The 25108-nt window shown below is 43.2% G+C and overlaps 1 protein-coding gene across 1 annotated transcript in view; it reads right to left on the bottom strand.

Moving 5' to 3' along the window:
• Positions 1-23669, bottom strand: part of WDFY2 (WD repeat and FYVE domain containing 2) — a 194522-nt gene extending 170853 nt beyond the window's left edge. Inside the window, exon 1 of the mRNA XM_062194250.1 lies at positions 23305-23669. Within this exon, the coding sequence (XP_062050234.1) occupies positions 23305-23441 (137 nt within the window). The 5' untranslated portion in view covers positions 23442-23669. The remainder of the gene's footprint in view (positions 1-23304) is intronic.
• Positions 23670-25108: the final 1439 nt, after the last annotated feature.

Genomic DNA, 25108 nt, shown 5'->3' with positions numbered 1-25108 from the left:
CATGAGTTGCCAAGGCTATGGAAGCCTTTTGAGTTTGCGGACATTGATCTTATTTAGACAAGGTTATAGTCAAAGTGGAAGTTCACTCCTCCCTTCAGAGAAAGGTACCTCCTTCTTTGATGGCCCGTTCTTTCTACTGGGATCTCACTTGCAGAGATCTTTCATTTAGGTTTTTGTTTTTTTGTTTTTTGCCAGAGCATCTTGGCTTTCCATGCCTAAAATACTTTCATGGGCTCTACAGCCAGATCTGAATGCCTTATGGGCTGATTCTGAGGCCAGAGTGCTGTTTAGGACATCTGCCATTCTATGAGTCTGCTGTGTATCCTGCTTCCCATGTTGGATCGTTCTCTCCCTTTTTTATTCTATCAGTAATTTTTAATCAATATTATCATAAATATAATAAAAAGGTTCTATCTATCTCTTACTACAATGCTTCATTAATAGGCAAGTATGTGGAAGATGGCCCAAGTCCTTGGGCCCCTGTACCTGCACGGGAGACCCAGAAGAAGCTCGTGGCTCCTGGCTTTGGATCAGTGCAGCTCCAGCCTTTGTGACCATCTAGGGAGTGAACCAGCAGATGGAAGACCTCTCTTTTTCTCTCTGCCTCTCCTTCTCTCTCTGTGTAACTCTGACTTTCAAATAAATAAATCTTTAAAAAAAAAAAAATGGGCAAGCATGTTGTGATCTTTCTGTTCATAATCCATTGATGCAAATAAGATCTACTTGTTACCAAAAGGTCAAATGTCAGCTCCATTGTAAAAGGTGCATTTTCTGTACCGTTGCCTTAAAATTCAGCTTCTAGATTATTATAATAGCCCTCACTTACAGAGAATTTATTTCCCAAATATGCAGTTATAAAAACATCTACCTGGGTGCATCACTGAAGATAAATAAGCAATAGAAATAAAGGCCTCCCTGCTTTGTGCTTTTTGATAAGTGAGAAGTGAGTAGTGAGTAATTGCATTTATGCTAGAATGAAAGCAAAGAACAATCTCATAGAGCAACAATGAAAAAGCAGTCATCCTGGAAACAAGTCACCAAGATGAAATGCAAGGACAGTACTCTAGCCTGTTCCCTGGAAGGCATGGGATCGTTAGCCCCCAGAGAAAACAGTGATAAGGCTGCCTGCACCTTAATGTGCATCTCAGATGCAACAAAACTCCTAGCATCCTCCTTAATTGTTCAGGGTAGATTCATCACTCAGGACTTTAAGCACTCGGAACTTCACTTAAACTTATTTCTCTATGAGGATCTGCATAATGAGTTCCACAAGTGATAACAATGTAAAGGACAACTTCTTCATGTATACTGAAATGACTTTTCTTACATTCTAAGTATCTAGCAAGGGTGTCCTTTAGTTTTAATAATACATATTTGTGTGGAAATTCTTAATATTTGTATAATCCACAATGATTCTATTATTCCACATTGAATTGTCACCTTTCAAGGATGGATTCTATCTAACAAGGAGTGTTAACATCTATTGAGTATTTACCATATAACGGTCCCTTAATACATCTCAATATGAACAATATCCCTTAATCCTCACAACCATTTGAGATAAATTCTATCACTAACCCTATTTTGTACTTAAGAAAATAAAGGTCCAAGTCACTAAATGTTGTGTGTTAATTATTCATTGTCACACAGCTACTACGTGATGAAGCTGAACCCCGGTCTGATTCCAATGCCCATGCTCTCAATCCAGTGCATGTTATCCATACGTGGACACTGACCAACTCAAAAATCCAGAATCCATTCATCTTCAGAAATGTGGTGAGCATCCATCTCCTTCCTCTTACCTTCCTCACGGTGAGCGGCCATAGCATTCTCTTTGATCATTATCCACCTTCCTTCCTTTTCATTCTACCCAATGTCCATGGATTATTGGTCCCATCCCCCAGGCTTCAATAATCCCCACTTTTCAATCTGGGAAACAGCTTTAAGTCACTTGTCTAGGACCACACAGCTAACAAAAATGGTAGAGCAGGACTCAAATATATCTCCAACCCTTGCTCTTAATCCCGACTCTATGCAGCCTCCTCAAGGGTAAGCTTGCTTAGTAACTCTGTAATCCTTCTCAATGTGCCCTATTGCCAATGCTTCAGTTCAGGAACCACCCTAATTGAGTTTAACCTTTACCTAGACCTCCTGCATTAAGCCCCCACTTCTCTATCCACAATGCTTAGTGGAAATTTCTGTGATGAGGGACGTGTTCTACAAAGTGTACTGTCCAATATGGTAGCTACTCAGCATGTGTGGCTTCTGAGCATTTGAAATATGGTTGATGCTGCTGAAAGATTTTTAACTTTACTTCATTTAAATTTAACCTTAAAGAGTTACTTGTGTCAAGTGGCTGTCATATGACACAACACAGCTCCACACAGTCCTCAGATCTCTCTGGTTCTCAAACCTTGACGTTCATAGAGCCCAGCCACACTCCTTCCTTGGTTTCTAGGAGTTACCCTGAAGGTTCATACGAAACTCTCCTTTCTTTGGGTCTTCGGGAACATTTCTGTTTCTTAACTAAAATTCAAGACTTAGTCTGATTCCCAGGTAGTAAAATGAACTCCACAAGAGTTCTGTTTCATAAACACAAGATGATAGTGACATGTTCCCCTCAACACATCTAGGCAATAACCTTTTAGTGGAGAAACTGAAGCAGAAATTTTTCAGGGGCAAGATGAGGGAAGCCACCTCAATTCAAACATCTTTTTGAACTAGAAACCTTGTCAATAAAGATTATAAATTGGCATGTATTATTTTCAAAACAAATTAATATTTATAGCACAAAAGGCTGACTCCAATCCACATTAATATTGTGTTTGGTCTACAGTGTGTGGATTTTTTGTTGTTGTTGATTTTAAAAGATTTATTTATTTATTCAAAAGGCAGAGAGAGAAATTTTCCACCCACTGGTTTACTCCCCAAATGGCTCTCAATAGCTGAGGCTGGGGCAGTGTGAAGCCAGGAGCCAGGAAGTCCATCCCTGTCTTTCTCATGAGTGGCAGGAACCCCAGTACTTGAGCCCTCTTTTACTGTTTCCCAGGCACATTAGCAAGGAGCTGGATTGGAAGCAGAGCTGGAACTCTAACTGGCATTCTGATATGGGATGTGGGTGTCCCAGGCAATGTCTGAACCAGCTGTACCACAACACCTGCCCCTTGGTCTGTAGTGTTTTTAAAAAGTAAAGTTGAGGGTGGGCATTTAGCCTAGCCATTAAGACACTGGTTAAGTCATGGGCATCCCATGTCAGAGTACCTGGATTTGATTCCCAGCCAGAAGCTGACCCTAGCTTTCTGCAATGCAGACACTGGGAAGCAGAGGTGATGGCTCGGCTCACGTAATTGGGTTCCTGCCACCCATTTGAGAAACCAGGATTGAGTTTCCCTGGCTTTCGGGCCAGCTGTTGCAGGTGTTTTGGGAGTGAACCAGTAGATGAGAGCGTGCTCTCTCACTTGCTCCCTCTCTTCTGCCTCTCAAATAAATTTTTAAAATAAAAAAATAGGAGCCTGCACTGTGGCAGAGTAGGTTGAGTCTCCGCCTGCAGTACTGGCATCCCATATGGCCACCAGTTCAAGTCCTGGCTGCTCCACTTCCAATCCAGCTCCCTGCTAATGAGCCCAGGAAAGCAGTGGAAAATGAGCCAAGTGCGTGGGTTCCTGCACCCATGTCGAGGACTTGGAAGAAGCTCCTAGCTCCTGGCTTTGACCTGGCCCAGCCCTAGTCATTATGGCCACTTGAGGAGTGAACCAGCAGATGGAAGATCTGTGTGTGTGTCAGTGTGTGTGTGTGTGTGTGCACACCTCTCCTTTTCTCTTGTAACTCTGCCTTCCAAATAAATAAACAAAAACAATAAATCTGCACTAACTTTAAAAATTGAAAGATTTCTAGGATTGGAATTCTAGCACTTCTGGAAAAATTCAAACATCTGGAGACACTGGGTCTGCAGCATTCTTACATGGTAAACATTTGCTAGAGCCATGAAGCAGTCATCTCTTTCATTAGAGAAACACTCTCCCATGTGCCATAATCCCCCCTACTCCCGTGTGCATCTCTGATTCCAAGGCAAAGCATACAGCTTCACTCATCTATTTCACCTGCTTACACCAATGGTCATGTGAGTCTGTGACCCATAACAAAGCTTTATAATTTTTTTTTTAATATTCAGTGTTAGAGAAACATGTTTCCTTTTTTAAAAAAAAGATTTATTTTATTTATTTGACAGAGTTACAAAGAGAGATAGAGAGGTCTTCCATCTACTGGTTCACTCCCCAAATGGCCACAATGGATGGAGCTAAGCCAATTCAAAGCCAGGAGCCAGGAGTTTCTTCTGGGTCTCCCATGTAGGGGTAGAGGCCCAAGGACTTGGGCCATCCTCCACTGCTTCCCCAGGCACATTAGCAGGGAACTGGATCAAAAGGGGAGCAGCTGGGACTCAAAATGGGCACTCATATGGGATGCTGGCACTTCAGGCTGGAACTTTAATCCACAGCACCACAGTGCCAGCCCCTACAAAGAATTCTCATATTTATTACTTTACTTAATTCTTACCACTATCCTATGAAGAATATAGTATTATTCTCCTTATTTACAAAAAGATGACTATCAGGAAAATTATACAAATAATAAAGGAAAGGGGACATGATATGGTACAGCAGGTTAAGCTGCTGTTTGCAAAACCAGCATCCCACATTGGAGTGCTGGGTCTAGTCGTGGCTACTACGCTTCCCTAAGCTTCCTACTAATGCGCCTGGGAAGGCAGCAGAAGATGGCCCGAGTGCTTGGGTTCCTGCACCACTGGGAGACAGGATGGCTCCTGGCTTCAGCCTGTCTCAGACGTGGCTGTTGTGGCCACCCAGAGAGTAAACCAGCAGGTAGAAGATCTCTCTGCCTTTCAAATAAATAAACTCTTTTTTAAAAAGGAAGGAATATGTAGGAGAAGTATGGTTTTAACTCAAGTCCTGTTAAGTCCTTTCATGCTACCTACCACAGGGCAATGTTTGACAACAGCCTAGGGACAAATCTGCAATTGAAACTGTGGATAATTCCTTACATTATAACATAAAGGACACATCATTCAATATCTTGCTCAAAATGTCACTGGGAACGCACAGCCAGGTTGATGATCTGTCTGTTGCAACAGAAAAGACACCGAGTATTCTCACAGAGAGACTTACTAACCCTTCATAGCACCCCAGGTAATAAGACAGGTTTCCTTCAGCCAGGGCTGGGGACTTAGGGTAGCTTCTGGTTCTCCAGGCTACCTGGAAGGCTGAATGTATCACTACCTCATCACACCTGTAACTTAAACCCCGATAAGGAACCTCTGCTCTAGAGTAAAACTCGCAGTAGAAAACAGACTGCAATTTTAGGAAGCACACAGTTGTTGACACAATCTTCTCAGAAGTTCAATATCTGGCATCTTAAAGAGAAGAGCAAAGGAATAATTTGGGATGGGTTCTTACTCCTCGAATTTCTCACTGCCAGATTCACTGATGAACTTTAGGGTGGTTTGTGGCCAAAGTACTTACATACATAAAAATGCCAGGCCCATAAGCATGACCTCAAGAAGCCACAGTCCCTAGATAGGAAGATTTAGACTACTACATTCATTCTATTCTGATCATCTATTGTAAGCAGCAAAGGTAGTCCTGAAACATAATCAACAAGAGCAGAGTTAGGGGGTGGAGGAAAAGTTATGATCAATTTATAGAGCATAAAATTCCAATGGAAACCATTTAGAGACAAAGCTACTCCTAGCTTAAAAGCCAACACTGATACAAAGAATACTGAATACAAAGAATACTAGTTTCCTTAGCCAAAGACCTCATAAGACATCATACCACAGATGCTCCTGAACTTACAATGGGATTGTATCCCAATAAATTCATCAGGAAATATCATAAGTCAAAAATGCATTTAATATATCTAACCTAACCAATAGCTTAGCAAGCCTATCTTAAACATGCTCAGAACACTTATATTAGCCTACAGTTGGGCAATATCATCTAACATAAAGCCTATTTTATAATACAGTGTTGACAGTCTCAGGTAGTCTGTTGAATACCTGTGTCCAAAAAACACTGGTGGGGCCGGTGCTATGGCGTAGCAGGTAAAACCGCCACCTGCAGTGCCAGAATCCCACATGGACGCTGGTTCAAGTCTCGGCTGCTCCACTTCCAATCCAGCTCTCTGCTATGGCCTAGGAAAGCAGTAGAAGATGGCCCAACTCCTTTTTGCCCCAGCACCCGTTTTGGGAGACCCAGAAGAAGCTCCTGGCTTCGGACTGGTGCAGCTCTGGTTGTTGCAGCCAGCTGGGGCGTGAACCAACAGATGGAGGATCTCTCTCCCTCTCCCTCTTCTTCTCTCTCTCTGTAACTCTGACTGTCAAATAAATAAATCTTAAAAAAAAAAAAAAGAAAAGAAAAAAAAAAGAAACACTGGCAACACAGTACACTGTAGGGTATTGGTTATTTACTCTTGTGACTGCATGGCTGACTTGGAGTTGCCCAGATCATGAGAGGATGGAGCCATAGATTGCTAGCCTGGGAAAAGGTCAAAATTCAAACTACAGTTTCTACTGGATCTAGATCATTTTCACACCATCACAATTTTGTAACACCAATACTAAGAGCCAGTAAAAAAGAGTCACAAGAGCATAAATGGGAAGCCTCAGGGACATCTACTCCCTTTCTGCTTACGTTGTAATATTTGACTGGTTAGCTGACGTGATAGCTTTTCTTCTGAAAAACCAAGTGCAGCCTGTTGGGATTTCCAGGGAGGCTCCATACTTGTCCCTCCACACCTTCCTCAGCAGAGCCTGAAAGGAGGTGGCAGAGCACAGTGAGGCTGGATGGAAGGGCTGTGTGGCCTGAAGAACCACCGGGCACATGCCCACTCTGCCTCTGTCTGGCTGCATCTGTTTCCTCATCTTTAAAATAGAGTAAAATACTACTTCATTAAAGCCTCCTGAGGTTCAAGTGAGAAAAGGCATGTAAAGGGCTTAACACAGTGCCTGGCACATGGCACATACTCAGAAAAAATAACTACTAATTACTATTACATACTGGAGGCATTTCAGCTTCCTTCCCGAGACAGAAAAGCTATCACTGTGCCATAATATCCGTCCACTCTAGTTTCATACTATTTTAAAGTTTCATTTTATTAAATATATCATGAGATGTAACTTAGTAAGTCCATCCATCGGGGAAAAAATCTTTTATTGAGACATGTGTTCTGATCTGGAGTTTAAGAAATATGGTTACCAAATGGGGTCTACTCACGCACGGACTGCTGAAATTTGTCACAAAACAGTGGCTTTTGCTTAGCATTATAGTGAAAAACCTACTCATTCCCATCTTTTAGTCACTACAGAAAAATAGCAGTTCACATGTCAAGTCAGCAAATGAAGTCACGAGGGGACAATGGCTATGTGAACATGTCAAGTGCTACATGAGCAAATTTAAAGGAAAACAGAACAATGATGGTCAGGAGAAAAAGCAAAAGTCAGTGTTCATGATTCTGCTGCTATTGGAGCAACAACCAACAACACGGGGACAAAGCTCTCCCAGCCCCCTGCCCCATGCCCACACAGCCAGGTGGGCACCAACTGGACTGATGACTGCACAGCACTGTTTTGAGACTTGCCCCTCCCCCTCTCCTCTCTGCACCCACAGACAGCAGCAGGGATGATGCCACAATCCCCAGTGGACAGCTGACCCTGGGTGGACCAGTAAGTCCTTTCCCAGGGAATTCTGCAACTAAAGCTGGGAGCCTGACATCAATCTCTGCCTGCGTATCTGGACTGTAGCATGTAAAATTCAGGAACAGCTGGCGGCTCTGTTCTGCCACGTGGACTAAGAAGGAAACCAGGGGGAGCAAGAGAGAATGAAGCAGAAGGGAGAGGGGATCTGTGGGTTGGGTTCTCCTCGTGCTCCAATCTTGGTTCTATTCCTCAGGCCCTATTACATCCCTGTCCCTGGGTTCTGCAAGATACTTGAGTTTCCTGCCAAGAAATCTCAGAGCTGGTTTCTGTATCAAAGAAAGCTAGGAGACGCCATTATTATATATCATTAGAAGACAACTGGTTTACAGAGTGACTCCCTCCCTCACCATGACCAAATACACAACACAAGCCTACATTGCTCCAATTTTGCCTGCTATGTTCTAGACCCTGAGCTAGAAGGCTTTGAGTGACACAGAGATGAGGGACCCAGGGCAGAAGGTGAACACTGTCAATGCACGTGAGGCAGCGCTTTAACAAACACATGAAGAGTGTGCTGAGGGAACGCAGCTATGACAAGATGAGGAAAGAGGAGGAGATGGGGAGGAGGAGGAGGTTACTGAAGGGTGGCCACACACAAACACCACTAATCCCCAGAGCAGTGAAAGCTTACATCTGCCAAAGCAGATATGCCCACAGAGATCCATTTCAGGGCACCTATCGGAGCATGTGCAAATCCTATCAGTTTTCCTTTCACAAAATTTTAAAACCCACAGGTGGTTAACTTCACAGCACAGATGTCAGAATTGTATGAGTGCATGAATGAGGGTACTTCAACAGGTTCATGGAAAATAGAATGAAAGATACATTTATTTTGGTGCAAAAAAAGTTTGAACCCCATGCAGTTTTTTCACAATATACACATTGAAAACCCTTTATATGAACTATTAACTTAAAAACAAGGCCAGGGGGGCAGCGCCATGGCTCACTTGGTTAATTCTCCGCCTGTGGAACCAGCATCCCATATGGGCGCCGGGTTCTAGTCCTGGTTGCTCCTCTTCCACTCCAGCTCTCTGCTGTGGCCTGGGAGGGCAGTGGAGGATGGCCCAAGTGCTTGGGCCCTGCACCCGCATGGGAGACCAGGAAGAAGCACCTGGCTACTGGCTTTGGATCGGCCCAGCTCTGGCCTTTGTGGCCATTTGGGGAGTGAACCAGCGGAAGGAAGACCTTCCTCTCTGCCTCTGACTGTCTATAACTCTACCTGTCAAATAAATTAAAAAAAAAAAAAAAAGACAATTATTTCTTAAATCTAACTGGCCAGTATCTATTTTTTTCCAGCTATTTTTCATCAAGTATTTAAAACTTCAGTTATGGTATTGGTTAATTAGTTTCATAGGAAACAGAACACAAATAAATAATTTTATTTTTATAAAATCTTATTTCTTTTGTAGTATAATTCGATTCTCAAACTGTTGCAACCTCCTTGCAAAATTCACTTTCAAGTAACTAAATGTTTCTGCCATTTTTACCCCATTCTCTCTGCAAATGCATCCAGTTTTTGTTACCAGTATTAACCTTATGTGTCCACATATATAAACACAGTCTGTCACCAACAAAAGCAACAGACAGTTCAACTTTTTAAGTAAAAGTTTTGGAAAAATAGAAATAAGCAATGCTGAGCACTGAAAATACTGACTACAGCAGCATTCCCCAAAAAACGAACTTGATATATGTGCAAATTAAAAACCACCCATAGCAGCCAGATTGTAGCACAGTGGTCAATCTACTGCCTGCAATGTTGGCATCCCATATGGGTACCAGTTCAAGTCCTGGCTGTACCACTTCCTATCCAGCTCCCTGTTAATGGCCTGATAAAGCAGTGTAAGATAGCTCAAGTGCCTGTGTGGTCCCAGCTACATACGTGAGAGACCCAGATGAAGCTCCCGGCTCCTGGCTTCAGCCTGACCCAGCCCCGGGTTGTTGTGGCCATTTGGAGAGTGAATCAGTGGAGGGAATCTCTCTCTGTGTCTCTCTGTAACTTTGCCTTTCAAACAAATAAATAAATCTTAAAAAAAAAAAAAAAACCTGCTCATTGATTCAAGCTTTCAATTTCATATTTCTCTCTCTCTCTCTAACTTTGCCTTTCAAACATATAAATAAATCTTAAAAAAAAAAAAAAAAAACCCTGCTCATTGGTTCAAGCTTTCAACTTCATATTCAGTCTTCCATGATCAAGAATAGAATTTCCTAATCATTATTTAGCAGTAAGACATCAAAAAGGGCTTGGTCCAAAATATAGCCAAGACAAGCAGAACAATGTCTAAGACCCCTGGAAGTTACTCAGAACACAGTTATCTCAAAAAATCAACCTTTGGTTCACTTGTCAATGAATCAACAACTTGGAGCATATATAGTTCTTCAGGTTCAACGCTGATACTGAGGGGGGTCAGTATTGTGGTGCAGCAGGTTAAGCCACCGCCTATGAAGCTGGCATCCCATATGACCACTAATTTGAGTCCTGTCTGCTTCACTTCCGATACAGCTCCCTGCTAATGTTCCTGGGAAAGCAGCAGAAGATGACTCAAATGCTTGGGGCCGTACTCCTGGCTTTATCACAGTCCTGGCTTTATCACAGAAGATCTCCCTCTCTCTCTGTTAAGACTGCCTTTCAAATAAACAAATAAAATATTAAAATCAAAAAACTGATACTGATCCATACTTCTAGAAGTGTACAGTTCTAAAGTATTAATTTAGTCATTAGAAATTATTTTTTAAAGGCTTGGGATTTTTTTTTAAATGCTTATTTATTTAATTTATTTTAAAGGCAGAGCAACAGAGAAAGAGATCTTCCATCCCCTGGTTCACTCCCCAGATAGCTGCAACAGTCAGGGCAGAGGCAGGCTGAAGCCAGGAGCCAGGAACTCCATCTAGGTCTTTCACGTATGTGGCAGGAACCCAAGTACTTGAGTCATCATCTGCTGCTTCCCCAGAAGCTAGATAGAAGCAGAGGCAGAATCGGAACCCATGCACTCCCACTGTACCACAGTGCCCACCACAGTAATGAGAAATTCTTAAAGAATAAGGCAGGATATTTTTGAATGGAAAACAAAAAAAATGAGAATGAAGTGATGGAAGACCACACCCTACAGAAATATGCTCTCCCTACTGACAAACTCACACATGTTTCAGCAGCCTGCAGACTTGTACCCATGTCTCCTCTTCTCCCTCTGCTACTTTGAACCTTTTCAGAGTGAACTTTCCTTCTTCAAGCTTTGCCCTATCCTTTCCAAAAAGGGCTAAAGGATCTATATTGAATATATTTGATAGGAGAGGAACTTTCCAAATGGAAGCTCAACAAGAAAAATAAGTCAGAGAAATCACACTGCCACCAAATTCCAAATCAATTTGATTCGTCCAATCAGCATGCCAACTCAGCTAATTATTCAGATTAAGCATAACTAAACTCTTTAATTTTACCTTCTGGAGAAAAATTGTTTATTCTTCAAAATTATTTAACAATCTAAATAAGCTTTGAAATGTAAACAGAATTTAATAAATCAAATATATCCAAAAGTATTCCAAAAGTCAAAATAAAATTAAATAAATTATCCATTCCCAATACCCCTTCTCCAAACAAGATCAACATACAAAACATAAAACAGCTACTATTTTCCAAGGTCCAGAAGTGCCAATAAATACTAAAACAGATTGCTAAGATTCTAACAGCAAGGCATAGAAACTGACTCAGGAAAATATTAATCCAGATCTACAAAATAAAAAGCAATAGTATAACTTTAAGTTTTTCTAAAATTACAATTTTAATATATTTAAATATTACATGTAGTGATATACCTATTTTTAAAATGAAGATGAAAAATACAAACTCTAATATAAAAATGTATATTTCCATATTTTGTGCTTATGACCAATTAAATGATAACAACCTTTAATATTTGTAGAAGCCTATGGTATATAAAGAACTTTCACATATATGAGGTAACTAAAAATTATGAGAAATCAACTTCAGGTGAAGAGTGAGGAAGGAAAGTCACTTTCCAAAAGTCGTCAGGCTACTAATGTGATGCTTGAGTACTCTTTCCAGAAGCACTGCCTTATCAAATCAAAACGGGGAGAAACTAGAGGAGTAACAGAAAGAGAAACACTAGGACTGATTAAAAGACAAAGAAAAGATAAAGAAGAGTAAAAGACATCAGACAGTCATTGGAGAATTAGAAACTGATTTTGGAAGAACAGGGAGAAAACCCTAATATTCGTGGAGGAATGGAAGAATGGCTGGGTGCCAACATTCTACCACAGTGAATCATTTAGCCCAGAGAAAAAGCCAATGAGGTAAGTTTTTTTAACTCCCCCTTTACAGCTAAGGTTTAGAAGTGAAATGTCTTGCCTATGATCACACCACTGGTTAGTGGCAAACAGTCAAACCCAGACTTCCCTGGCTTTGTCTCCTGGTCCCAAACAACACCTTCACAGAAGGAATAAGGAAGGGTAAATGGCAGCCTCAACTTACCAACACTTACCTTTATTTACATATTTTCCTTGTACAACATCAGGATCTGTTATAAGAAATGTCTTAATTTTTGAAGTATATGCTTCCTCTCCAAAACCCCCACTAAGTTTGTGGAAATATGCTTTCTAGATAGCTTTCAATTTCCCTTTTATTCTTCCAAATACAAAACAAAAAACCAACACAACAAAAACTCAAAGCTGGAACCACTCTATAAAAGGGGAAGCCTCTCAGATCTTGGAGGAAGACTCTGGTTCTCATGTGCTGTTTTCCCACTAGGCAGCCCAGACAAAGTAGAACTCACCTCTCACCATCCAACTCTGATAACCTTGGCCCATGCAGGCTGAACAAAAGCAAAGATCTACAGGAGAGATTTCAAAACTTGGCACAGCAACATCTTTCCATTTGTCAAGAGAAGCTGGCAATCTGGATTTTTATGTGAAATTAGTGTTTTAAACCTTGACTGCAAATTTAAAACTTCTGAAAAATCCATGTCTGGAGCACTCAAAGTCTGTACATGGTCGGACTTTAGTGCACTAGTTGCCAGTTTATAATGCCCAGACTTCCAGGTGAAGACTATTTAGTTAGAGCTTACTAAATGAGAAGACATGAGGATATAGCCCTTGCCCTCAAGGTGGCCAGTGGGTATAATGAGCAAACTGTTTTGGGACAATACAGCAAATTGAGATACAGAAGCCTGCAAAAGCACCCACTCCCTACATGCCTCTCCTGATCACTGGCTTTCATGGGGCAAGTCTGGAAAGTGGTGGTAAAAAAAAAAAAAAAAAAAAAAAAAACAATAGAGTAAACCTCACAGCTTACATGCTCAGAGAAGAGAGGATCCAGAAATCTACAAACAAAAATTTGAGAGCCTAATCTTTGTTATCCAAGATAACTCTTAAAATATTCAAATCTTTTATAAAATCTGTTTATTTTCTTTTTTTAAAATCTTTTTATTTATTTGAGAGGCAGAGAGAGAAAGAGAGAAGAGAGATCAACAGAGATCTCCCATAACTGGTTCACTTCCCAAATGCCAGCAACAGACAGCACTGGTCCAGGCTGAAAACCTAGAGTCCAGAACTTGATCTGGGTCTTCCACATGGGTGGCAGGGGCCCAAGTACTTGAGCCATCATTTGTCTCCCAGGGTGGCAATAGCAGGAATTTGGATGGGAAGCAAAGAAGCTCAAAAAAGAATGAACCAGGTCCTCCTATAAGGAATGCAGACTTCCCAAGTGGCTACTTAACTGTTGCATCAAACACCAGCCCTACTATAAATGTTTTAAAGTAGCATAAACCTCTAGAAAGAAATATGGCACTTTCTTCTTTTAATATTTCAAAGAAATAATCAAAAACTTGGAGAGTGGGTGGTAAGGAGACACCAATATGCACAACAATATTCATTACAACATTTATAAAACAGAAAAATATTTTAAATATAGATAGCAATACAGAGATGGATAAATTATGACATATCCACTATATTGCTAGAACCTTGAAAACAGGATTTCCCTTGCTGGTAGGTAAATCCATGGTCAAGTATATAAATATAAACCAAGTATTAAATAAATATAGGTATAAGTGAACACTGAAAGCCAAGACAATATATACTTAAAATGATGGTTAAAAATTACATAGATGCTAGCCCAATTTTAAGTGGGAGCACGAATATATATGATTACAATCATATTTTTGAATACCGCATCATAAAAACTGCCTGAAGGAAATATGTAAAATACTAAGAATATGTTAAGAGGTTTATGAGCAGTTACTCTTTGTTGTGGTTATATTTTCTTTATTTAAAGGTAAACACACTCCAAAAGAGATTTTTTTATTGTGACTGTTTAAAATCTAAGTTAATCCTTAAAAACTGGAGAAATTTTTTTTAAAAATTAATAACTAATGGAAAATGTGTAAAGAATTTCCAAATAGCTCTATGTTGTAGGTAAATCTGCCCCAGCTAAAAAGAAAAGCATAAGGGGTGTGTGTTTGGCAGGCAGTTAAATTGCTGCTTGGCGTGTCTGCATCCCATAGTACAGTGCCTGCTTCAAGTCCCAGCTTCCCTGCTGTCAATCCAGCTCCCTGCAAATGTACACCCTGGGAAGCAAGAAATCATGCCTTAAGTACCTGGGCCCCTGACCACCAAGTGAGAGACCCAGATGCAGTCATCAGCTTCTATCTTCCACCTGACTCAGCCCTGGCTGTTGCAGGTATTTGGAGAATTAACTAGCAGATGAAAGATATCTCTCTATCTCTTCTCTTCATCTGTATCTCTCTTTGCCTTCAAATAAAATGCAAAAGAAGTAACAAAGGAGTAAGGAGGGAGAGGGGAAGGGGAGACAGATTTTTAAAAATTGTTTTAAAAAGAAAAGCATAATCATCAAGAAAGATTAGCAACCGACATTCATAATTTAGATGAGATGCATCATTTCTGAGTCCTAAAACTAAGTAATAAATGAACATATCGCAGGAAGCCAAAATGCAGTCACTCAAACAGCTGCTCAATATGTTGCATTCTAGGTTGGGTGTTCACCTAGCAGTTAAGATGCCTAGGCTCAGTTTCATGCTCACCTCTGGCTCCTGATCTCAGCTTTCCAATAATATGGATCTGGGAGGCAGCAGCGATAGCTCAAGTAATCGGCCCTGCCACCCACAAGGAAACCTGGACTGAGTTCCCCGCTCCGGGCTTTGGCCCCAGTCAGCCCTGGTTGTTGAGTGAACCAATAGATGGAAGCTCTTCTCTCCCTCTCTGACTCTCAAATAAATGTTAAAACTAACAACAATGCTGCACTCCTAGTTTCTTCCAACCTCCTTCAGACTCTGGGCTTGGGCCGGCGCCGTGGCTCAACAAGCTAATCCTCCGCCTAGAGGTGCTGGCACACCGGGTTCTAGTCCCGGTCGAGGCGCCGGATTCTGTCCCGGTTGCCCCCCTTCCAGGCCAGCTCTCTACTATGGCCCGGGAGTGCAGTGGAGGATGGCCCAAGTGCTTGGGCCCTGCACCCGCATGGGAGACCAGGAGAAGCACCTGGCTCCTGCCTTGGGATCAGCGCGGCGTGCCGGCCGCAGTGCGCAGGCCGTGGCGGCCATTGGAGGGTGAACCAACGGCAAAGGAAGACCTTTCTGTCTGTCTCTCTTTCTCTCACTGTCCACTCTGCCTGTCAGAAAAAAAAAAAAAAAAAACAGACTCTGGGCTGGAATAGTGGTTATACCCTTCAGAATTTACACCCTGACTTAGAGGCTTCCAGTCAGTCTGGCAGGAAGTAGGTCCCCAAGCTGAATCATATGTCCATCTTCTAGAAAACAAACTTCACAGAGAAAAAGAGGGTACAAACCTTCAAACCACTCCTCTAAAGCATCATATTTCAAACTGTTGTTCATAATCTATTAATGGTCATTTCTCTGCTCTTTTCCTAGCTTACTGCAGCAAGGATACAAAACAAGCACACCCATCACCTCATGAATGTGGCTAAACAATTCTCTTATTTACATATCATGAAATATCTAATAAATTTATTTTTGGAGGGAGTATAAACCAAATTTCATAATTTTGGATACTATCCAATGGAAATTAATCAAAAGGGTCACAAGCAGGATTTTATAAGGGCAATAACAGATCAGAAAGTATGAGTGTGCACATCACATTAAAAGGACATCATTTCATAAAAACTTTTGTTTCCATTACATATTTGTGTACACGGGACAGCATCTCAGGTAGCAATGCTAAATATACCTCTTAGTTTGCTATATGGTCAAAAAGTTTCCTAAGCAGTACTCAAGATAACCCAGGTCCTGATGTGGGTGCCAGCAAACCAAACAGAGCTAAAAAGTGTTCAGTGCCTGAAATAAAGGACTCATCTAGAAGTAGGAATGCAGTGAATCCAGTTCAGCTGGGTATTAGGCACCAACACAAGATAAACACTTCTTTAACATTTCATCCTGGAATAAATGTCACTACCATCCAAAAGCTAGGGGAAGGAAAGCATGGTTTTAAAGCTGCACCACGCAGTGCTAACAATCTCATGCAAATGTGCTGCTTTTCTCCCCACTATGTGCTTTCTCAACTTGAAATTTCGAGATAATGTGGTTGTGGGGCTGATGCTATGGCGCAGCGGGTTAAAGCCCTGACCTGAAGCGCCAGCATCCCACATGGGTGCCGGTTCTAATCCTGGCTGCTCCTCTTCCCATCCAGCTCTCTGCTATGGCCTGGGATAGCAGTAGAAGATGGCCCAAGTCCTTGGGCCCCTGCACCCATGTGGGACACCCAGAAGAGCTCCTGGCTCCTGGCTTTGGTTCAGCACAGTTACAGCCGTTGCAGTCATCTGGGGAGGGAACCAGTGGATGGAAGACCTCTCTCTCTGTCTCTACCTCTCTCTGTAACTCTGTCTTTCAAATAAGTAAATTAAATTAAAAAAAAAAAAAGGATAATGTGGTTGTGCAGACTTTATGTTTATCTGGTCATTATGTGGGCACAATACAGTATTAGGAAATCTAAATTCCTCCTTTGAAGATGGGGAAATTGAGGCTCAGAGGGATGGGACACGTTAGGAGCTGCCAAGGTCAATGGAGAGCAGAGGTGGCTGAGATCTGGCTCCCAGTCCCAGTCCTTTTCCAGGAATCCTTAAATGAAAGGTACATCCGGGCACAAATTAGCACTCCCAGGCAAGAGACAATTAAACCACACTTCTTCATTTCTGATCTTATTGGTTAGTTTCTTATACCTCTGAAATAATTTTTAGTAATGACTAAATGAAGCTTTTGGATGAAGTTCCTTGCCCTTAAAAAAAAAAAAAGTTAATGAGATTGCTTGCTGAACTTGCACAAGAAAGTTATTTTTTTCTGCTAGGGAGACTCTAAATTAATTATGGCTCTCTCCTTGGGAAACCTATTCATAAAAAAATAAAGGTTTATTGCCTCCTTTTGAATTTTTTCTATTCTTATACTGAAGTTGAGAAGAAAACCTGAGCTTGCTGGCCACATTCTTCTCAGTAAGCATATACTGTATATAATTAACATTACAGATATCAACAGATCACTATTTGTAATTATCTCCAATCACAAGTGTACTTGTTTTGGTATCTCCCAGGCTATTATTTTTTCAATGATATCATGATGATTCTCAACAATATATAAACAACAACAACAAAAAAAAAGTAAAAGCAGAGAGCCAGGAAGAAATGCTATACAAGTCAGAAGTCCTATTTTCTTTCTAAAAGTTTCGGTTTTGTTTGCTTGGCAAAGACCACTTCCCTAAAGTCTCTCTGGTTATGAAATCCTGTGCCTTTCACCCATTTTTCTTTTTCACAGTAAGTTAGGTAATGCTTGAGGTCTAAGATAGCTGGTCAGGGCTTCATGATCTGAGAATCACTTGTTTTAGGACTGATAGAACTGCAGCCCTAATAACCTTTTTCATGGTGCTGCAACATCGGGGTGAACGTGCGCTGACTAACCTCTGTGAGGTCCTAGACAGAAAGCAGGACTATAGGAAACTCAGAGCCACGAGGGAGCTCTGGGGGCACTTGAAACTGAGCCGCCTCTGGTGAGCTTCCTTGAACAAGTTTTCCACAGTGATCGTTCCTTAAAAACACAGCCTGTGCCTGACCTTCAGAAACGCACAGGCAGCCTGTTTGCAGACAATGTTCACTGACACGAAGGTGGCATCATGTTTAAATTCAGGGTAAAGGTCTAGTTTTCAACAATCATATGGAGCAAATTCTTTCTCTGGAATCTTGAAACCAGTAGTTATCACTGCCAAATGATGAGTCTCAAGTGCATAGCCAGAAATTTATCAATTTTATGCCACTAAACAGATTTCACACACTCAAAGATTACGGTTCTAATTTTGCTGACTTCAAAGACCTCACTCCATCGCTGAAGGAAGCCTTCAACTTTCAGAAATGTTTGCACTAGGGGAAAGATTTTGATTTGCTTTTCTTTCAAAACTTTACACAAATATTATAAAATACATAGCACATAAAACCTCATCAGGAACTCAACTGAACAGAGCCGAGGTCTAATTATTAGTGAAACTAATAATTGAAGGAGAGAACTGAGATAGTACAATTTCACAATGAAGAGGGTTAAAGCTAAATGAGCCAGTACTATAGGGGTTTATAAGAGGAAATGAAACTTCTATCTTCTATTTTAACTATCTTTTCAAGAAACAGTCATGGCCACTTAGAGTCACAGTAGTTTGGAGTTGGGGAAAAAAAAAATCTAACCCCTACCTTGACCCTGATCATTCTCACCGCTATCCTGTGTCACACTGTTACCTTGGCCTAAGGCAAACTGCTAAACCTTCTCAGGCTCAGCTTAAGGCTTTGCTCAAGGAAATTCCAAAAGGTAAAGATTGTTCAGCTTTGCTTAATTCACTTGGTGAACACATATTGCCTATCTCCTTTGTGAAAGGCATGTGGTTTCCAGAGAATACACCTAACTATGTTGCATAAATTAATGCCAAATAAAGTCAGAATATAAGAGCCATTCCCGGGCTGCGGCTCAATAGGCTAATCCTCCACCTTGCAGCGCCGGCACACCGGGTTCTAGTCCTGGTCGGGGCACCGGATTCTGTCCCAGTTGCCCCTCTTCCAGGCCAGCTCTCTGCTGTGGCCAGGGAGTGCAGTGGAGGATGGCCCAGGTGCTTGGGCCCTGCACCCGCATGGGAGACCAGGAGAAGCACCTGGCTCCTGCCTTCGGATCAGCGTGGTGCGCTGGCTGCAGCGCACCGGCCGCGGTGGCCATTGGAGGGTGAACCAACGGCAAAAGGAAGACCTTTCTTTCTGTCTGTCTCTCTCTCTCTCACTGTCCACTCTGCCTGTCAAAAAAAAAAAAAAAAAAAAAAAAAAAAGAGCCATTCCCAAAGCCTAGTAGGCAAAGCTACTGTCTACCTGCCTGTGAGGCCAGCATCTCATATGGCTGCTGGTTCCTCTCCTGGCTACTCTATTTCTGATCCAGTTCTGTGTTAGTGGCCTGGGACAAGCAGTGGAAGATGGCCCAAGGCCTTGGGCCCCTGCCACCCACATGGGAGATGTGAATGAAGCTCCTGGCTTTGGCCTGGCCCAGCCCTGGCTGTTGTAGCCATCTGGGGAGTGAACCAGCAGATGGAAGATGGTCTCTCCCTCTCTTTCTGTAACTCTTTCAAATAAATAAGTAAATAAATAAGTATATTTTTTAAAAAAAAAGAAGTTACCACCAAACAAGAGGGCCCCTGACAATCTGTAGATTAAACGTTAAGTCTTGACCAAAAAGAACAGAAATGTCTGAGGAAGCTCTTAAGCTTGGAACGTTACAACATTCACTCAGAAAAGACCATCCAGAAAGAGGCCGAGCAAGAGGAACCCAAAGAACCAAAGTGTGGTGTGTTTAGGTGGTACAGAACCCAGCTCCAATCAAAGCAAAACAGACTGAGATTAAGGGATTAAGGCCAGTGAGTTCTGGGAACAGTCTCTGCATCAGGAGGCACTGAAAATCTTTACTTGTAAATCACTGTTTGGGCTGGCGCTGCGGCTCACTAGGCTAATCCTCCACCTGTGGCGGCAGCACCCCAGGTTCTAGTCCTGGTCAGGGAGCCAGATTCTGTCCCGGTTGCTCCTCTTCCAGGCCAGCTCTCTGCTGTGGCCCAGGAAGGCAGTGGAGGATGGTCCAAGTGCTTGGGCCCTGCACCCACATGGGAGACCAGGAGGAAGCACCCGGCTCCTGGCTTCGGATTGGCACTGTGCACTGGCCGTAGTGGCCATTTGGGGAGTGAACCAATGGGAGGAAGACCTTTCTCTCTGTCTCTCTCTCTCTCACTGTCTAACTCTGCCTGTCAAAAAAAATAATATTTAAAAAAAAATCACTGTTTGTATATTTCTTAGGTTCATTTAGATTTCTTCCGTTGTTATAGAAGTTAACTGAACTGTACCAAGATGAACTTGAAGGCACCTATTCTTGGGTTGGAAGATTTGAGTATATCACCCCACTACCAAGGGCAGTTTGAGGGCAAAAACAGTAAAGCAAGTGAAAGAATGTTCTAAAGGAAGGTAAAATTTAGGAGACAAAAGGTCTATGGAATCCTGAAAATTTTCTTTTCAATACAAAATCTTGGAGGTAGTGATTTAGTTTTATTAAGCAATATTCCTCTAAAATTTCCCATTGAACTGTCAGCATCTTGAAAGGAACTTATCATTTTCATCACTGTTTTGTACCCATGTTTGTTGATGGAATACATGAGGCTAAGCATGGACTTTTGATCTTAGGGCACTTTAGAAAGCCACCCAGTCCAACAACTTTACAAACAAGAGTACATTTGTCCACATAAGCCTTTCGTCATAACTCATCATAAAATTCATTCAACAAACATTAATTAAATATGCACCATAGTTAAGATGCTGTATTTTCAGGAATGTTTGAAAAAAAATCAGTTCCTGATACAACAAAGTGCTACTGTTTGTCAGGTTCTAGCTTAAGCCCTGAAGATAACTAAGATGGCACATGAAACTCCATAAGAAACTCCAAAGAGGAGATAAAATGTACATGAAGGATATATAACACTGCTTAAACCAGAAAATGTTATGTATTTTTGAAAGCAGAAATGAAAGCTATACAGAGTGAGAGGTCCAAATGAAAATCCAAGGGTTCCTAAGAACTTACAGAGGATAGGCACTGGCACAGTGGTTAAGATACTGCTTGGGCTTCACCTGACAGTTCAGGAGTGAAGATGACTAGCTCTAGCTGAAGCAGTTAATGGTAATGGCTTTGTAGGTTTTGATGACAATCAATATTCTATTTTCATATCTTTAGCATTATGTCAAGTGACATCAACTCTGGATTTTGAAAAGTGAGAAAACAGATGAATTCTCTTTTAATGAAAACCATACACAAAACTGAGCTCTAAATAATTATTTTCACATGTGAGCTTGTAATAATAAAAGATATGTAAGGAATAATCCTGGACTTGTGCATGGATCTTATTTATATAATAGCAACTCCATGATGAAATAATTTCTATTATTAAATTTCTATTATTAAACTAAGAAGATAAAAATCAAGCTAAGTAAACATTTTCCTTTGTCCTGTAATAAACTGAAATTTATTCTTCAGTTTCTTTCAGAATTATTACTTCAGGTTCTCCAAATATGGAAAATATTCCTCACTACAGCTGTTTCATTCAAAGTAGTGGGGTGCTGGGGCTTGAGATGCCTGCATCCCACATCAGAGGGCCCAGGTTCAAGTCTCAGGTCTGCTTCTGATTCCAGATTCCTGGTAATGTGCACCTGAGAGGCAGCAGGTGATGGCTCCAGTAGTTGGGTTCCTGCCATGCACGTGGGAGACCCAGACTGAGTTCCTGGCTCCTGGCTTCAGCCCGAGCTGGCCCAGGCCTCCAGTTGGGCTTTCAGGGGAGTGAAGCAGTAGATAGGAGATCTCTCTGTGTCTGTCTCCCAAATAAATAAAACCAATTAGTAAAAAATAACAATTCCAAAGTAAACGTAGTAGAAAGAGAATCAAAAGTTTCAAAAGTCACATTAAAAGAGCTTAGATCTATCTACCTTTCCCCCTTCTCTTACTTGATGCAATGAACTTACTTATTAATTTCCTACAGCTCTTAGGAATTGATCAGCTTCATCTCTCATATTTACAGACAAGGAAAGTGACAAATATCAGTACATTTTATAGAATATATTCCTTAAAAATAATTCGATGACAGAATTTCCAGGTCCAGAAGCAGTCTCTTTTAATAGAATTTTGCCTATGTGGCAAAATTCTACACTTTCATACAGCTTGTTTGTGCATTTCAAAAAGCTCCTATATCCATCTAGTCCATTTCAGCCATGGATTTCTTTTGTTCACTGCTGCTTTCCATCGGTGTATGTTTACAATGTTTTCCATTGTGTCTGCGTGGGAAATGAATCAGGAGCCATTTGTATAGAGCATGATGTAGACAAGGGCAGGCTATTAATATACTCTCGTCTTAGTTATACTGAAGAAGCTAAGATGGGAATAGATCAAGCAAAAGTTTTGAAACCACACTAAATGCAAAGTGCTGAAGTGACTCCAAACACAGTAATGAACACTTAGCTGCTTTATCCCTGCAATTTTAGGAATCATGGAGGGTGAATATCTCGACCTTAGCATGATTTGAACTTATATTAAGAAAACCGAACCACCGTTTTAAGGTAAGGGCCCCTTGTCACATACTCTCTAGCGTTAGATTTATTTATTTATTTATTTTTTTAGAAAGCTTGCAGACATCACTGAAGTAACAGTTCTGGTTACATGACCGTAACTACTATATTCAAGCAGCATTCGTCTGGAAATTAGCTTTGTACACCTTTTTCCCTGCATATTAAAGGACACTAAGTTAAAGCAAAAACGGTGAAATAGTGAAGGCAGTACAAGTAGCTCCACTTCTGCAAATTAAGCAAAAAGAAAGGAAGCAAACGAAGGGAAGGAAATCGAGTTATTTGCAGCAGTGGTCCCTTGCTTGTTCTCGGAGCTTCCCCTTGCTCCAAGAGATAAGGAGAAAAGAGAGAAGGCACAACGAGAAGCCCAAAGTTACTCGTTTCACAACTTGGATTATTCATTCAACTCGGGCTATGTGTGGATTCAGACGGAACGTCTGGCGAAGGGAGTGGCATTTGCTTTCTCACTCTGGAGACCAAAGAACCAGGGAGTACCCGAAAACCATGAGTTATCTTGAAGAGGCAGCTCGGAGCATCATCTCCACGCACACACCTGCAGGGCAGGGCAGTCTCCGCCTCTTCCTCTCTGGTGCTGAGGTGGATCAAGGTGCGGTGGTCCGCACAGCGTTAGCCCAAGGGCCACCCGTGCACCCGAGGGCGCCACCCGGCCCCAGGCGTGGCAGAAGCGCACACCGCCGTCCGGGCTTAGCCTCCCCGGGCCGCGCAGCGGCGGCGGCAGCGGCGCACAGCTGGACACCAGCACCACTTGGATGCGCATTATAATACACTCAGGGCAGCACGTCCACACTCGCGCGGCACGGCCCCCCGACGCTGGCTCGGGAACCTCCAGTCCGGCCAGGCCGGCACCTCCTCGCGGCCAAGGGGCAGCAGTCCGTACCTGTCCTCCGAGACGCTGATGACGCCCTCCTCCTTGGGCACGATCACGGCCATATTCACCACCTCCTGGGACCCCTCCACCCGCTGCAGCAGGATCGGCTTGCGGGTCAGCGGCTTGGGCTGGATCTCCGCCGCCATCGGAGGAGGGGGCGCGCCGCGGACGCCGCCGCCAACCGCGCCGCGGGGCCGGGCTGAGGGGACCGCTCGGGCAAGGATACAGACAGAGGCAGGGAGTCTGGCTGGCCGGATAGGGACGCCGGGGCCCGGCGATCATAGCCTGGCCGCCTCTCTTGGGAACGACTCCGCGCTCCCGGCCTCAGGCACCAAAACCGCCACAACCGGGGTTGCAACCCGGCGCCACCACTAGAGGAGGGGGCGGAGAGCTGGGGGGCGGGGCCAGGGGCGGGGCCTTCCACAGGGGGTGGCCGCTGGTGGGCGCGAGGGCGGCTCCACTTCCGGAAGGGCGGTGAAAGAGGCGGGGAAACCTGAAAGGAGGTGGGGCGCCGGAGGACCCAACGCGCGTGCGCCAAACCACGACACCCCCCCCCCCCCCACCAGCCCATTTCCGCCCCGCCCTTCGGCAGCTCCCGGTGCGCTGCAGCACCACCAGGACGCATGCGCCCTACGTTCCCTACGGTCTCCTCCTGCCTTATCTTCCTCGTCCTGAGTTTATACCCCTCCCTTTTTAATCTCCCGTGAACGCGCGTGTACACACCCCCGGGAACGCGCTTGCCAAGGTCCCGCCTTCTCCAAAGCCCCGAAAGGGGCGGAGATGGGGCGGGGAAAAACGCGCCTCAGCAAGACCGGAAAGAGCCGGCAGGAAGGCAGCCAAACTACTTGCGACAGGACTGGGCATGCGTGCGTATTGCCTGGCGCAGAGGCCTGAACAATGAAGCGAGGCAAGAGGGCAGTTTACTACTCCCAACATGCACCGGGCCCAGGCCGCCGGGTTGCAGCCTGTGGCCTCCTGGGAGTTGTAGTTTCGCGTAGCCCCTTCGCCTTGTCCTGGAATGACCTATCGCCCACTTGACAGCGCTCTGGGTCTGGGGAACTCAGAGGCCTCTGGGGCCGAAGGCCAAGTCAGAGCCCGGAGTGGCCTCTAAGTCGGGGAATTGAGAGGCAGCCTCCTGCTGAGCAGGGCGTCACTCCCTGGGACTGGTATATGGGCTTGGCTTGCGCGTGGTGGGAGGGCAGAGAATCTCTTCATGCATCTGTGAGGGAGCTTAGCGGTATTCTGTTTTGTCAAACTCCTCATTCTCTTACATAGGTAAGTTACTAAACCACAGTTACTTTAACCCTATGTTAAGGATAAACACGACCCACTCCCCAAGACCTGAACCCAGGCCCCGCCTGCTGCTAGTCGCGGGTGTTTCCTTTCCACAGTAATACGGCGTTTTACACTTGCCTGACACGGTGGACAGTTACTGTGGTTGTTGAACGGGTGTTAGGTGCGCGCACAAGGCCTGCCTCTGAGCTCTCCAGGAGTTAAATTAGCTGAGGAGTGGTCGTGGTCTGTGTGATGTCATCAGGCTGGCAGAGCTCTGGAAGCCAGAAAATAATATGCCAAGAGCTGGGCGAAGAGTGGCACAGGCCTTATGGGATGAATTTCTAAGGGAGGTTTATGGCAACCACGGCTATATGGTACAAAGGCCCTGTCTCAAAGCACACAAGGCAACTCTTCACCATTCCCCTCTGCAGAAATTTTCAAAAAAGACCTCCAAAAGGAGATTCTGGTAGTTTACAGCTATAGGAGATAAAGCAAGGTATTCCACGTCTAAAGCGGGGTTATGAGAACACCTGGGTGG

Source organism: Lepus europaeus, chromosome 6 (genome assembly GCF_033115175.1).
Source record: "Lepus europaeus isolate LE1 chromosome 6, mLepTim1.pri, whole genome shotgun sequence".
In the NCBI taxonomy this organism is placed as follows: Eukaryota; Metazoa; Chordata; class Mammalia; order Lagomorpha; family Leporidae; genus Lepus; species Lepus europaeus.
The sequence above is the reverse complement of the archived record's forward strand: the minus strand, read 5'-3'. Positions and strand labels throughout refer to the sequence as shown.